We start from the raw sequence: 15,889 nt of genomic DNA, 5'->3' as shown, positions 1-15,889 counted from the left end.
AGCTAAATGAAACTCTGCACAGTAGGTCATGTATGTAACATAACAACAATGGAAAAAGGGTAGATCCAGTTTATTCTCTTCAATGAGGAGTACCTACCCCAACCCGTAGTAAGATAGGACGCTGGTTTTGTAACTCCCCCCTCCCCCTCAAAGCAGTCAATGGCCTGGTGGCAGAGATCAACCAACCCCTTATCTTCTCGCCACTTGGCACAAGATAACACGAGGGTATGGGCAATTTCTTCCCGGCACATGCTAATAACAACGAAAATACTGACATTATACAAGGGCACCAAGAAAGGTGCATATTCCACTTGTTTCAGATTTCTCTCTCTCTCTCTCTCTCTCTCTCTCTCTCTCTCTCTCTCTCTCTCTCTCTCTCTCTCACACACACACACACACACACACACACACACACACACTTTCTTTACACTGTTATAGGTGGCCGGATCTCTTTGTTAACAACATAAAAGCGGTGCTTCTGTCCAAAGAGGCCTAGAACGACAGCCACATTCTCTATGATGATGTTGAAGGGAATGGTGGACAGGGCGCCACATATGCACATGAGGAAGCGCAACATGCCGAAACGGTAGAGTGAGAAGGATTTGACGACGCCGAAGACGTACATGTAGATGTTGACGGCGCCAATGAAGGCGCAGGCGAAGTCCATGAGCGGTGGGCAGGGGATGGGGCAGAGCCCCGCGAGCACCACGTTGGAGGTGGAGAGCGGCAAGGTGACCCAGGAGTAGCAGGAGACGGCGAGCAGCCACTTGTGCCGCAGCGGGATGGCCTGGGAGTGGACCACGAGCAAGATGCCCTGCAGCCAGCGCTTCCGCTGCTGCATGAAGTCCCACAGCGAGAACGGCGACTTCTCCCACATCTCGCCCTCCACGAAATTGAAGGAGTAGCCCTGCGTGTAGGCGCGCATCGCGAAGAAGCAGTCTTCCGCCACGGACCCGTCCGGCCCGTTGTCGAAGGACACCTGCCGTTCTGCGCCCACCTGCCAAGCAAGAACGTCATTCTCAACAACTGCGCAAAAGGAAAAGAAGCCGTAGCGCCCAACACTTTCAAACACAGCTGTTTCCTTTTATGAACACAAACACGTTCATACAATACGAAATTTATGTGACCAACGGCAGTACACGAAATTGATTCTGTGATACAACACTGATTCGTTTTTCCAACGACTATAAATGTTACAACTATAAGATCAAGGGCCCAAGCTATCATCAAGCGTTTGAACACCACGTTTATGTGGCACAGAATTTTGAGACGAAAAGCGAATTTCGGAAATCATTTTTCGCTGTAATTTGCATGTCAGACATGAAGCTACTTTGTTTTCTCGATCACATATCTGTTTTCCGGGCGTTCTTTGTTTTAGGAATGTTTTTCAATAAGGAAAGAGTATGATTTCGTTCTCGTAAAGTGTAATGCAACTGCGTCTAAAAACTTCTGCGACCTGTTCTTGAGTACTATTGGAGAGTTTGGAATCCTCAGCGACGGGGAGAAATTTTGGTGTGTGTCTGCCTTTCAGTCACTACGAGAATGTTATGCAAATGCTCCGGAATATATCCATGGAAATATGGAAATCGTCGGAAGACAGATGGTGTTCTTTACTTGCAATGCTACTGCAGGCAGCATGTACAGTGTGTCCTACACAAAACGTACCGGACCGTTTCTAGTGTAGCCTGTGGGCTGAGGATGACACGGCGGCCGTCGGTACCATTGGGCCTTCATGGCCCGTTCGGGGGTAGTGTGTGTGTGTGTGTGTGTGTGTGTGTGTGTGTGTGTGTGTCTGCGCGCGCGCGCGCGCGAAACTCTGTGTTTGTTGGGTCAGAAGCTGTGAGAAGCTCGTGTTGTTGAGTTGTTACAGAAACGGATAGTTTGCATTACAACAGCGGATCGATATTGTGGAGTATTATAAAGAGACAGGTCCCAAGGAATGTAAAGACATTTTTTCAAGAGACGTATCGTGCTAGGAAACTCTCCAAGACCTGCACTATTCAAGAAATACAGAGGAACAGGCTACCGACAGGGAGAACTCTTGCAACTATAAACACATTTCTCAAGCCCGTGCATGTTGGCAAGGAGATTATCGCAGCAAATTGGTGCACCTCGTACATCGTCTACTAAAAGATATGAATTTAAAAGCTTATCGTGTGAGAGTAGCGCAAGAGTTTAAATTTCAGGATCAGGAAAACAATTCAGTATTGTAACTGTCTGTAGACATCAATTGCTAATGGCCCCTTGCTTTGCTTCATGTCAGATGAGTCTTGGTTTCGTTTATCAGTTTAGGTAAACTCCGAGAATTGCAGAAGCAATCCACATATTCTGCAAGAAGAACCTCTCCATTCAGAGAAGATAGTGTTTGGTGTGCGTTGTCCGGCTTCCGCATTATTCGCCCCCATATTTTTCAATTATACCTTGTACATTGTCAGAGGTCTAGAACTCTTTCTATGCACAATTAACAAATGCAGGTAAGTTTTACGCAGTGTTCTACCAAGATGGAGTAACCGTTTATACATCCAACCGTAGTATGGCCCACATCAGCAACGTGTTCCAAGTAGACAGACTTGTCAGTAGTCTCTCGCCTCCAAGATCTCTGGACTTATCACTGTGTGATTTTTATTTGCGGGGCACACTAAAAAGCAAAGATTGTGCTGACAATACTCTAATAATAGACGATCTTAAACGGGACGTCACTAGAGAATTACAGCGTTTTGTTTATAGCGTCATCACACGAAGTCGGCGATGCCTGGATACCGATGGCCACCACTGCCAGCATATGTTCTTTAACGTTATCATTATAGGTTCCTTTTTAGTTAGTTCAAAGTTACTTGAATCTCGGGATTCACTGTACAACTAATTTAGTGCCTGTATTCGCTCTCGCACGGATAGATTGAAGCGATGGCAGTTGGAAGAGATCTTCCACCATGTACAATTATTTTTTTTGTGTGATATGTTACAATACAGCATCACCGGTCTATTGCGGTCTAACTGTGTTGGTGAGGCAGTAAATTTATCCACAGGGCAGTGACTGCGTCTCTGCAATTCACTTTGGAGGTGTGGCGGTGGGACTTTTAGTCCCGTACAACCCTCTGACGGTGTCAGTACTACATGAGTCAGGCAGGAAAATTTAGCCTAACGTGGGCAGGTGTTATTGAAAAGAATTGGACATAGAATAGGGGCTAGTTCTGCCAAAGAATGCTTCCGTGGTTGGCGTGCCGGAGCTATCGTAAGCCATGGTCGGTATCCGATTCTTGTAGGATGGTTATTAGAACCGGACGTACGATTAAAACCTTTTCGTATGATTTGTATAAAAAACATTAAGATCTGAGGCCAAGAACACGCAGCCAATAACGTAGTAACTAGCCAGTGACACAGTAGTTAACGAGTTTCACGCGGCGAAAGTTAAAACTACAGAAAAATGGAGTCAACCCGTGTGCTAATTCCCGCACTTAACATGACACTTAACCAACTGAGGTGCGGAGAATTATTACTAGTACACCCGGTATTTAAAGGGGGGTTCTATATGGTTAACGCACACAGAACGTCGTTCACAGTACTGTCGCTAGATGGCTCGGCCGCTGCTCCAGCGCGCACAGTGAAAAACATCTCTGCAGTGGCGTCGAGCAATGCGACAGTTTTTGCTTTGGCGCTTGAGGACAGGCTTACGCCGTGACCTGTACCTCTCTTGGTGAAACACAGACGAAGGTCAACAAAAATGAATATTTAATCGATGTTGTCACTCTGTCATTCTACGTTCATCTTTCAACTCTATGGCGTCATGGTTGTAATTTATGTTGTTAATAATTCATGTATAAGTTTGCACGATTGTACTTAGAATGTTCGGAAACATAACTAGTGACTTGTGGTATGCAGGCGCGCGACATTTGTCGAACATGGCATCTGACAATTGTGCTTGCTTCCAGTACATTTCTCGCCGGCCACAAACTTGTCACTACACCGGTATAAAGAGAAGTAGAAGTCAACACGTGGTTTGTATTTTGCTCCACACTACGATGATATATCAGCTTCGATGTTATGATTTACTATGAAACTTCGCTCATCATTTACTAAAGCATGAACACTTCGAAATTATAATTACAATTATAACAATAAATGATGTTATCGAAATGAAAATTAGGGCCAATTATAACTCTGCCATGCAGCGTAGCTCTGGCTTTAATGTTAAAAACAATTACTGCAATAATTTACTGCGTTTATTTTCAAGTAATTGTGATGCATCCTGCTCAAATGGCTTGTTGTTGTTGTTGTTGTTGTTGTTGTCTTCAGTCCTGAGACTGGTTTGATGCAGCTCTCCATGCTACTCTATCCTGTGCAAGCTTCTTCATCTCCCAGTACCTACTGCAACCTACATCCTTCTGAATCTGCTTAGTGTATTCATCTCTCGGTCTCCCTCTACGATTTTTACCCTCCACGCTGCCCTCCAACGCTAAATTTGTGATCCCTTGATGCCTCAAAACATGTCCTACCAACCGATCCCTTCTTCTAGTCAAGTTGTGCCACAAACTTCTCTTCTCCCCAATCCTATTCAATACCTCCTCATTAGTTACGTGATCTATCAACCTTATCTTCAGTATTCTTCTGTAGCACCACATTTCGAAAGCTTCTATTCTCTTCTTGTCCAAACTAGTTATTGTCCATGTTTCACTTCCATACATGGCTACACTCCAAACAAATACTTTCAGAAACGACTTCCTGATACATAAATCTATATTCGATGTTAACAAATTTCTCTTCTTCAGAAACGCTTTCCTTCCCATTGCCAGTCTACATTTTATATCCTCTCTACTTCGACCATCATCAGTTATTTTACTTCCTAAATAGCAAAACTCCTTTACTACTTTAAGTGTCTCATTTCCTAATCTAATTCCCTCAGCATCACCCGATTTAATTTGACTGCATTCCATTATCCTCGTTTTGCTTTTGTTGATGTTCATCTTATATCCTCCTTTCAAGACACTCTCCGTTCCGTTCAACTGCTCTTCCAAGTCCTTTGCCGTCTCTGACAGAATTACAATGTCATCGGCGAACCTCAAAGTTTTTACTTCGTCTCCATGAATTTTAATACCTACTCCAAATTTTTCTTTTGTTTCCTTTACTGCTTGCTCAATATACGGATTGAATAACATCGGGGAGAGGCTACAACCCTGTCTCACTCCTTTCCCAACCACTGCTTCCGTTTCATGCCCCTCGACTCTTATGACTGCTATCTGGTTTCTGTACAAATTGTATATAGCCTTTCGCTCCCTGTATTTTACCCCTGCCACCTTCAGAATTTGAAAGAGTATTCCAGTCAACATTGTCAAAAGCTTTCTCTAAGTCTACAAATGCTAGAAACGTAGGTTTGCCTTTTCTTAATCTTTCTTCTAAGATAAGTCGTAAGGTCAGTATTGCCTCACGTGTTCCAACATTTCGACGGAATCCAAACTGATCCTCTCCGAGGTCCGCATCTACCAGTTTTTCCATTCGTCTGTAAAGAATTCGCGTTAGTATTTTGCAGCTGTGACTTATTAAACTGATAAGAAATAGAAATGTAACCTTTTAATTTTAGGGTGTTCCCCGCGTTCGACTAGGCAAATGTCGGCTTGCTCCCAATTTTCGCCTCAGATTAGAACAATATGAAAATATGGTAACACGCAGAACAAAGCTTACGTACGATTCATACACTGGTGGCGCATATGACTTTCCTCCACTCGAGTTCGTTGCAGTGGCAGAAACAAGGCTAGCAGCCAGAAAATCATCTTCGCCCATGATAAATAACTCAGCAAGACCCATACTCTTCAATGAGCATCGAGGCACTGCAGATATGCTTACTTTATCAATTATGAATGGTGTGGTGTTTAATCTTAGATGCGTGCAGGTAACACTGACGTACATTGTTATAGCTGATACGGAATAAAAGAAAGGGAAGGTAATGGAAATGCGTTGCCGGCACAGAGTCTACTCCTCGCCACAGTAACAGAGAGGCGCCACCAAGTTTAGCGTCCCCATTTGACGGCGGAACTGCAACAGCTACATGATCTCAATCCGAGATACACTATGGAGAGATCTGGGATATAAAACAGCACACTGTAGCACAATTGAATGTTTAGGAACTAGACACCAATAGGGGTGGTAAAAAAAATAATTAAAAAACCTGCAATGAAGTCGTACAATTCGTTTGAATTAAAGCGTTGTAGAATGAATTATTACAACGAAGTTATCTGGCAAAGCAGGCAATATTTTTAACGTGTGATGTCTTAGTTTTAAGCTTCCACGCGACGAAATTTGTCTGTGTGGCACTGATAGCAATACAACACGTGAAAAGTCTTTCGGTTCTACGCGGAGGTGAGCGTCCAAACCAAAGTTACAAATTTTCGGGTCGGGACCTGCTTTCAAATCATACAAATAGTCAAATGGTATTTCCCAAAATATAAGAACCATGACAAGGTAACAAACATGTATGTACACCAAATAGCATACGAGCAGTTACAGAACATACACACCGTCATCTGTGTGCTTTGTAACTTATCTTGGTATGGTTCTTACGTTTTGGGAAATATCGTTTTGAATATATCGATGATTCTAAAATGGATCCCGAACCGAAACTACTCAAAGTAAATACAAGTTGTTGCTCTGCAATTACTCCAGCATGCTAAGAGTTCTTTTTTAACGTTTGTTGTGTATTCTAGCGGTCTTATTCACGGATATACATAAGTTTACAACTAGATTTAAGAAGTTTTGCGTAGTTCGTCTGACATCCGAGACTATCGTTGTGGCCGGCCGCGGTGGCCGTGCGGTTCTGGCGCTGCAGTCCGGAATCGCTAGGCTGCTACGGTCGCAGGTTCGAATCCTGCCTCGGGCATGGGTGCGTGTGATGTCCTTAGGTTAGTTAGGTTTAAGTAGTTCTAAGTTCTAGGGGACTTATGACCTAAGATGTTGAGTTCCACAGTGCTCAGAGCCATTTGAGCCATTTGCACTATCGTTGTGACGCGGTAATGTCGGTGTAAAAATAGGATTATTTTATTGCCTTACTGAACCAAACGTCAAAAAGGGTAAAAACAAATTTTACGCAAACCACGTGTCCTCTCCTTCCCAAACGAATAGTGAAAAATTCTTCTGCCATCAGGGCTCGAACTGGCAGCCTCCGGCTTTGCGTTAGCGACCTCGTCTACGGAGACAGTGTGGAAGCGACTTGTCACCAGTACTTGCGGAGTTCTGCAAGGCATGAAACGTATTCCGTGCCTGCAGCAGGGCGTCACGAGATGGAAAACCCATGGAGGACTTGGTTCATCGTAAACTGAAGCAGCAGTCAACGGCCCTTATTAATGATGCCCTTGTACACCTGTCAGCGGGGCCAAGGATTGCTTCGGCGCGGGCTCCCGCAACACAGCACTGGCGTGCAGCAAGCCTACCCGTAGGCGCTGGCTGCATTTAATTGCCTCTATCGCGGCGGTGACAATTTTTTCTCTATGGTGCGACTGGCGTCGGCCCAGAACTAATTATGGAGCAAGGTGAAGCTGAAAGTTATCTGTGCTGGCTGAAGGTCTTGCGCTTTTGATTTCCTCCACAGCTGCACTGACGTCTTAAGATAATTGTTAGGTTGTTTTAGGTGTTTAATATAGTCTTTAAACTTGTTCCCTCTTTCTACATGATATGTAAGTGGGTTCAGTCCGAACAGAGTTCTCATGAAATTTTCGTACGACGCCGGTGTCAAGGGGAAACGTTATTCTGATTCAGATCTCTCTCTCTCTCTCTCTCTCTCTCTCTCTCTCTCTCTCTCTCTGTGTGTGTGTGTGTGTGTGTGTGTGTGTGTGTGTGTGTAAGTAAAAAACATTCAATTCCTCTCAATTTAGTCTCTTTGAAAACGTCACTACCGTAATTTCACACTTGGCTGAAGGGTGAATCACAGACGCTACAACGCAGGTAGTCTCAGCAATCACGAAGTGCCGAAGGTCGCACACGTTAGTCGCACCACCTCTCTCAAAAGCACTCTCGCTTTTCGCAAAGAAATGTCTGTGTGCCGGTGTCATGAAAAACTATTCTGGATGACCGTTGTATATAATATGCGACTGGTAAATTTTTGTATACTTCGCTTACTTTTGGCCCTGAGTACCAAAGTGCAACATGGCTAAAACCACCTAGCACGAATTTCACTTGATCGGGCAGCAGTGGTATGGCGCCCTCTTCCGACCTTTGAACAGACTGACCCAGTCAGTTATAAGGGACTTACATTTTAACGCGGACTTAATCAAGTGCAGCTAAGAATTTTTCACATTAACAAACATTGCTATAGGTGAAAGAAGTGGCAAGTGACAGATAAAAATCCTAGTACTGACTGGAAATCGAACCCTAGACCTTTGGACTTGTTATCTAGCACCTTAGCACTGAGCCACTTCTCCGATACCGATAACATAAATTTATCGAATAAAGCTTCACGAGAATAAATCCCTTTTCTTCGAAAGGTACACATATGCCAACATATATTCTGCGGGCATCAGTGCAACCCTTTCGTATGTGCTAAACCTATCAGTTACCATCCTAGCGAAGAGTCTCTGAATTCATTCGATACCTGTTGTCATGCCTACTTCGTAACGCCTTCTAACACAATAGCAGTATTCTGGAGTTTATCACGCTAACGTCTTCGATATAGTTTTCTCTCCGAATGATCCGCACGTTCCCACGGCCCCTCCAACAAATGTATGTTTCCTGTTCACCTTTCGTACAACTGACTGCACGTATCCCGCTCAATTCACACCGCTTCTCTGTATCACCTCTAAGCATTTGAATGTTGTGATAGATAGGCCCCAGACGTTTAACACTGTTCTTTTATTCCAATACTATCGGATTCTCTGCTTTCGTTGTGAGCATTGTCTTTAATTTATTCACATGTAACTAGAGGTGCAACTCAAAACACCAAGGAGAGATGTTCTTAATGTCATTCTGCACTCCGTTACGATAGCTTTCCCAGAATTGCATCGATCAGTGAGCAGTTATCTTGATCCACCGGATAAATAGTTTACGTACGTCGAGAAGGCTAGTGTACATCTTATGCCTGACTGTGCAACGCCTCACATTGTGATCTCTCAGGTTTTGATTAATTTTAATGATCAAAACAGAGTGCTTCCGCGTGTTCTGCCGAGCTGTTGTTTTCATTTTATGTACAATATTTTGACCAATCACCACACAACGAGCCATCACCATCCGTCACAAGGAAATTCGGTGCCAAAGACTCTGATCCATAGAGAGCGAACATTTTCGGACAATGAGAGCCTGGCCGAAGAATTACAACTACGAATAGGGTTCCAACTGAATGGGTATTCATATCTGGGCGATGCAATAATAATTAATAACGTCGGAGAACGAGGTTGAGACGTAGACCACAGAAGAAAAGCCAAAATTCGCTTATCTACCTAACGCTGGCCCGATACCTGGTAAGATCGGTAGATTTCTAACGGAAACATGGCATCCAATGTATTTCCTTCCCTTCAACTAAAATAAAAAGTATTATTTGCAATGTTAAAGACGATCTAGGCCTCCAATGCTGCTTGTGTATCGTATCACAACAGTCGAGGATAAATGGAAGCGAGATACCCGACTAAAACAACCAAGCAAATCAACTATCGCCGAGCACTGCCCCGAATATAGACATGAAATAAAATACGATGGGACCAGTAACGTGGTGCGAAAGCCCAAGTTCCTGTGACAGCATTATTAAGGAGTCAATTGTAATTAAGGTGTCAGAAAACCTAATAAATAGTGACGACGGTTTCAAGTTGTATAACGCTTGGGGGCTGGAACACAGTTTATTAAAATCTCTTCGGCCACCACAGCTACCCTAGTCGGAAAACGTCGAGAGAATTTGCGTTTCACGGAATATCTGTGCGAGCTCTGAAAAACAAAAGCGCATCAAACGGCGTAATGGGCGACGGGGATCGGCTAAAAAGCACGGCGTGAGATCAACAATAATTCACAGTCTCGCTGGAGTCCAGGCAGAGTGTACACACAACAGCAAAACTCGCAGCAGCCTAAGAATACGGCCGGGTCGGTAATCTAAATATTGTGCATAAAATGAAAACGTCTCGGCACACACACCCGGAAGCACACTATTAATACACCTCCTATTACTTTACTTGATGTCAAACATCTGCCGTTCACTATACTGCAATTGGTATGTAGCAGACAAAACTTATTAGAGAATCATAAATACTGAAGAACCAAAGAAACTGATACACCTGACTAATATAGTGTAGGTCTTCCGCGAGCACGCTGAAGTGCCACATCAGACGTGGCATGGACTCGACTAATGTCTGAAGCAGTGCTGGAGGGAACTGACACCATGAATCCTGCAGGGCTGTACATAAATCTGTGAGATTACGAAGGGGTGGAGATCTCTTCTGAACAGCACGTTGCAAGGCATCCCAGATATGCTCAATAAAGTTCATGTCTGGGGAGTCTGGTGGCCAGCAGAAGTGTTGAGAAGAGCGTTCCTGGAGCCACTCTGTAGCAATTATGGACGTGTGGTGTGTCGCATTGTCATACTGGAATTACGTGAATGGATGCATGCGATCAGACGGGATGGGTACGTACGTGTCGTATCCAGACGTATGAGGGGGGCTGGGTTCCTTATCACTCCAACTGCACACACCTAAAAACATTATAGAGCCTGCACCAGATTGAACAGTCCCCTGCTGACATGCAGGATCTATGGATTCGTGAAATTGTCGCCATACCCGTACACGTCCATCCGAACGATACAGCTTGGAACAGATTCGTCCGACCAGGCAACATGTTTCCAGTCATCAACTGTCCAATGTCTGTGTTGATGGCCCCAGGCAGTCATTAAGGGTACACGAGTAGGCTGTCGGCTCCGAAAGCCAATATGGATGAAGTTTCGTTGAATGGTTCAGACGCTGACATTTTTTGATGGCCCAGCACTGAAATCTGCAGCAATTTGCTGAAGGGTTGCACTTCTGTCACGTTGAACAATTCTCTTGAGTCGTCATAGGCCCCGTTCTTGCAGGATCTTTTTCCGGTCGCAGCAATGTCGTAAATTTGATGTTTTACCGAATTCCTGATATTGGCGGTACACTCGTGAAATGGTCGACCGGAAATTTCCCATTTCATTGCTGCCTCGGAGATGGTGCGTCCCATCGCTCGTGCGCCGACTATAACACCTAGTTTAAACTTACTTAAATCTTGGTAACGTGTCGTTGTAGCAGCAGTAACTGATCTAACAACTGCGCAAGGCACTTGTCTTACATAGGCGTTGCCGACCGCAGCGCCATATCCTGCCTGTTTACATATTTCAACATTTGAATACGCATGCCTATACCAGTTTCTTTGGCGCTTCAGTGTATTTAGGGAGAGATCCCGCACAACGATATCTTCGTTACCACCTGGCACCGTGGTATAATGGGACACGGCTCTCTGAAGTTTAGGAAGGCGAAATCTACTATGCTCGCGCCGTGAGATTTCCGCTGTCAAGACTACGGATACAGTAAGAGGAAAGGGTCGTTTGCATACGAGACACAAGTAGGCAAGTCTTCGCGACGGTCGTGAGTCGCCTCATTGTTAGTACGGTAAGTGGGCCGACGTTGGTAGTCGAGCCTTGTAGCGTCGGGCGTGTAGTATCTGTAGCCGTCAGTTGCCCTTTTGTGCAGCCGCTAAGGACACTTCACAGTCCACCACTGATAACTGCTTGTCCTTAGCCCGGGGGTTAGCCCCGCGGGCGACAACCACTACGCCGTTATTCGGGGAGCACAACGTCCTCATCAGGGTCATTGCGGCACGATCCGGTGACCAAGAGCTCAGCCGACAAACAACCTCAGAAATGATAATTGCGAAACTCTCGCCATGAACTGATATAGGTTAATGCACATCATCTTTGTAATTAACGATAGCAAATGACACTTCCAAGCTTTTCTAAACGTACATTCTCAGTAGCGTTCTGAAATATTTTGATTATGTAGTTTGTACAGTAATCACTGGATGATCGAACGTATTACAATTGCAAAAAAAAAAAAAAAAAAAAAAAAACATTAGCTATGGCAATGACAATAAAGAGGGCAGCTACTTACCGTATTTGACAAAATAAGTCCAGAACAGTATGTATGTATTTTCAGGAACGAACAAGTGGCAACAGTCAATTTCTGTGACGATTTTCGTGTAAGCATAGGTTAACAAAGACGAGAGACGGAAAGCCCTGTTATGAAACTCCCTGGCAGATTAAAACTGTGTGCCGGACCGAGACTCGAACTCGAGACCTTTGCCTTTCGCGGGCAAGTGCTCTAACCAGCACTTTCTCGCGAAAGGCAAAGGTCCCGCACACAGTTTTAATCTGCCAGGAAGTTTCATATTAGCGCACACTCCGCTGCAGAGTGAAATTCTCATTCTCAGAAAGTCCTTTGTTGGGTGTTGCATCGTTCTGCAATTTCATGGGATTTCGACATCAGCACTGGATTATATTGTACGAGGGGCGTTCAATAAGTAATGCAACACATTTTTTCTCTGCCAGTTTAAGTTGAAAAAAAAACTGCGGAATTTATTGTTGGACATTGTGGAATATTCCCACTTCAGCCCTTGTAGTTTCATGGAGTTCCGATAGTTGGCGGCGCTATATGTAGCCTTCAAAATGGAGATCCGTCATTGAGTCCTTCGGCGGAAAACGAGAACATCGCAGATATTCATAGGCGATCGCAGAACGTCTTAGGAGACCTGGCAGTGAACAAAAGCACGGTGATTCGTTGGGCGAGGCGTTTGTCATCATCACAACAAGGTCGCTCAAACCTGTCCGATCTCTCACGTACCGGCGGCAGCACACAGCAGTGCTACCCTCAGGAAATTCAAGAAACGGCTTTAGTGTGAAAGCATATGAACTACTACTACTTCACGACAACCCAAGGCCTCACACACGTCTGCGCGTACTAAAGGAGCTCAAATGTTTCAAATGGCTCTGAGCTCTATGGGCCTTAACTTCTGAGGTCATCAGTCCCCTAGAACTTAGTACTTAAACCTAACTAACCTAAGGACATCACAGACACCCATTCCCGAGGCACGATTCGAACCTGCGACCATAGCGGTCGCGCGGTTCCAGACTGTAGCGCCTAGAACCGCCGGCGAAAGCACCTCACATAACTTCACTGGACTGTCTTCGTCATCCAGCTTACGGACCACATCTCACACCCTCCATCTGTTAGGCCCGATGAAGGATGCACTCCGCGGGAAGCAGTAAGTGCATGGTGAAGAAATTATTCACGCAGCAAGACGTTGGCTCCGACATCCACCAGTAGAGTGGTACCATGCGGGTATACAGGCCCTCCCAGTAAGGCCAACCTACTGAACGGAGGTTACGTTGCAAAACAGGGTTTTGTAGCCAGAAGATTGGGGGAATAGTATGGTGTGTTGAAATTGTGAATGAAACGTACCTGCTTTCAGAAAAAAAATGTGATGCCTTACTTATTGAACGCCCCTCGTAGCAAAAATTACTGTTTTCGAAATTTTTTACTTCGAAATCACATCATCCACAAATTAGTAACATTTAGCCCGACGTATAACGGGAAAAAATATCGACTCTTCCAAAAATCCGTTACGGTGATAGTTCAGTAGGTCAGTTTAAAAAAGTTTCTCCGCAACTGATAGTATGGCTTCAAATAATCGCTTCCATCGATGTTATTTAATTCCACCGTCCCCGCCCGGTAGCTGAATGGTCAGCGCGACAGAATGTCAATCCTAAGGGCCCGGGATCGAATCCTGGCTGAGTCGAAGGTTTTCTCCGCTCACGGACTGGATGTTGTGTTGTCCTAATCATCATCATTTCTTCCCCGTCGACACGCAAGTCGCCGATGTGGCGTCAAATCCGAAGACTTGCACCCGGCGAACGGTCTAGTCACACGACGTTTACGTTTAATTCCACCACCAATGATGGCAAAAACCTACGGAGATTGTATAGTTCAATAATTTGTCTTCATTTTATGCGAACATACTCTCCCTGTTCTTATCGGTGACGAAGTAACAGTCGCTTACAAGAATCAATTAACATTTTTCATCAGTGCTTGATTTTCGAGCTGACAACTGAAAGTTTGTTTTGCCAACGAAAGCCTTAAATAGAAAACAGTAAGAAACAAAAGCAATAGTTCGTGGAAAATAATGCGTAACATTGCTGGTTGTAGCTTCCTTTAGTTTTGTGTAACTGTTGAGACTTCTCAGAAAACAGTTTACACAAACCAGTACAGATAGCAAGATAACGTATTTATCTCGACCCGTTACTTGGAATGATTTTCAACAATCGGTAATTAATGAGATTACCAGATAACGAAAAAGTCGTGACGAACAGACATTACAGGGTCACAGTGAAGCAAAAAACTTGTTTCCGGTAAACGCACAACATTTAAGAAACTATTATTCAAACCTCGCTCGTAAGTGCGACAACGATTACCACGATAACATTGTTTCCCAGAAGTTCTTCACAGACAAATTTGAAATAAAACAGAGTAATTGTGCATTCACAACGAACTTAATGAAAAAAGAAGTATTATGTAATAGATGCTTCTACAAAATCCAGTCGAGTAAGATAAAAAGAATTTGCGAGGAAAAATTAGAATCACGGTGCCGGAACAACGATTTGAGGTCCAGTCCTCCAGAAAAACAATTTCTTAGCTTCTCTATCTCTGAGCCACCTCGCTCGGTAATAATGTGATACTTTTCGTTTCTATAACGGTTACAAATATGTGCATACATTTATATACAGCTACTTGTTGCCACTTATGTGGTACTGATTAGGGGTTGTACGGTCAAGGGGCTGAGTAGACGAAAGAATTTTAATCTGTTTTTAAACGAGTTTATTCTATGTGCCAGATATTTTAGCTATTGTACGTACCTGACTTCTGATCCAAAATTAGACTTTATAAAAGACAGTTATGAATACTTTTTTCCTTGTGTCTCACCCAATTTAACAAAATAATGGGCGGGTACCAGCTTCATACTATTAACATTTTTCGTAAATACGACCTGTTCCACGTGGTATGAAAGATATACGCGACAGGCTAAATACACTTGGGTATTTTAGTTAGTACATCCTTCTATAAATCTAAGAAGGCAAGTGCTGACGTGTGTATATTGCAGAACTTGCAGAACTATCTGTTTAAGAAGTTATGGTTTGAATAAAAACTAAACTCCGTCCGAAGTCCCAACGTCAGCGACCGGCCGCCGTGTCATCCTCAGTCCTTGGCCCGCAGGCGTGACTGGATGCGGAAATGGAGGGGCATGTGGTCAGCACACCGCTCTCCCGGCCGCATGTCACCTTGTAAGACCGGAGTCGCCACTTCTCAACCAAGTAGCTCCTCAGTTTGCTTCACATGCGCTGAGTGCACCCTGCTTGGTAACAGCGCTCGGTAGATCGGATGGTCATCCATCCCAGCCCGACAGCGCTTAACTTCAGTGATCTGACGGGAACCGGTGTTACCACTGCGGCAAAGCCGTTGGCCGGTTTGATTATAATGACACAAATTATTTACAGAAGAACGGGAAGATTGGTAGATGCCGACATTGGGGAAGATGATTTAGGCTCCAGAGAAACGCAGGAACATGCAGTTACTGGTGATCGTACCACTTAGCTTAGAAGACAGATTAGAGAAAGGAGGACCTACATTTATAGTATTTGAAAAGATGACTGAAATACACTCTTCGAATAAAATACAGGGAGTGAAAGATTATCTGCGACGTGTACCAGATTCTCAGTTATTCAATCCGTACACTGGGACAGAAGGAAAATGAGGAGAAAAGCGAAAAAGGAATTAAAATTCAGGATAAATAATTTGAAACTTTGATGTTGCAGAGGACATGATAATTCTGTCAGAGATATCGAAGAACTTGAAATATTAGTTGA

General features: G+C 44.1%; 1 protein-coding gene across 1 annotated transcript in view; it reads right to left on the bottom strand.

Moving 5' to 3' along the window:
* Positions 1-323: 323 nt before the first annotated feature.
* The window catches only part of LOC126281919 (beta-1,4-mannosyltransferase egh), a 250,276-nt gene continuing 234,710 nt past the window's right edge, over positions 324-15,889 (bottom strand). Inside the window, exon 3 of the mRNA XM_049981248.1 lies at positions 324-997. Within this exon, the coding sequence (XP_049837205.1) occupies positions 425-997 (573 nt within the window). The 3' untranslated portion in view covers positions 324-424. The remainder of the gene's footprint in view (positions 998-15,889) is intronic.

Source organism: Schistocerca gregaria, chromosome 7 (genome assembly GCF_023897955.1).
Source record: "Schistocerca gregaria isolate iqSchGreg1 chromosome 7, iqSchGreg1.2, whole genome shotgun sequence".
Taxonomy (NCBI): domain Eukaryota; kingdom Metazoa; phylum Arthropoda; class Insecta; order Orthoptera; family Acrididae; genus Schistocerca; species Schistocerca gregaria.
The sequence above is the reverse complement of the archived record's forward strand: the minus strand, read 5'-3'. Positions and strand labels throughout refer to the sequence as shown.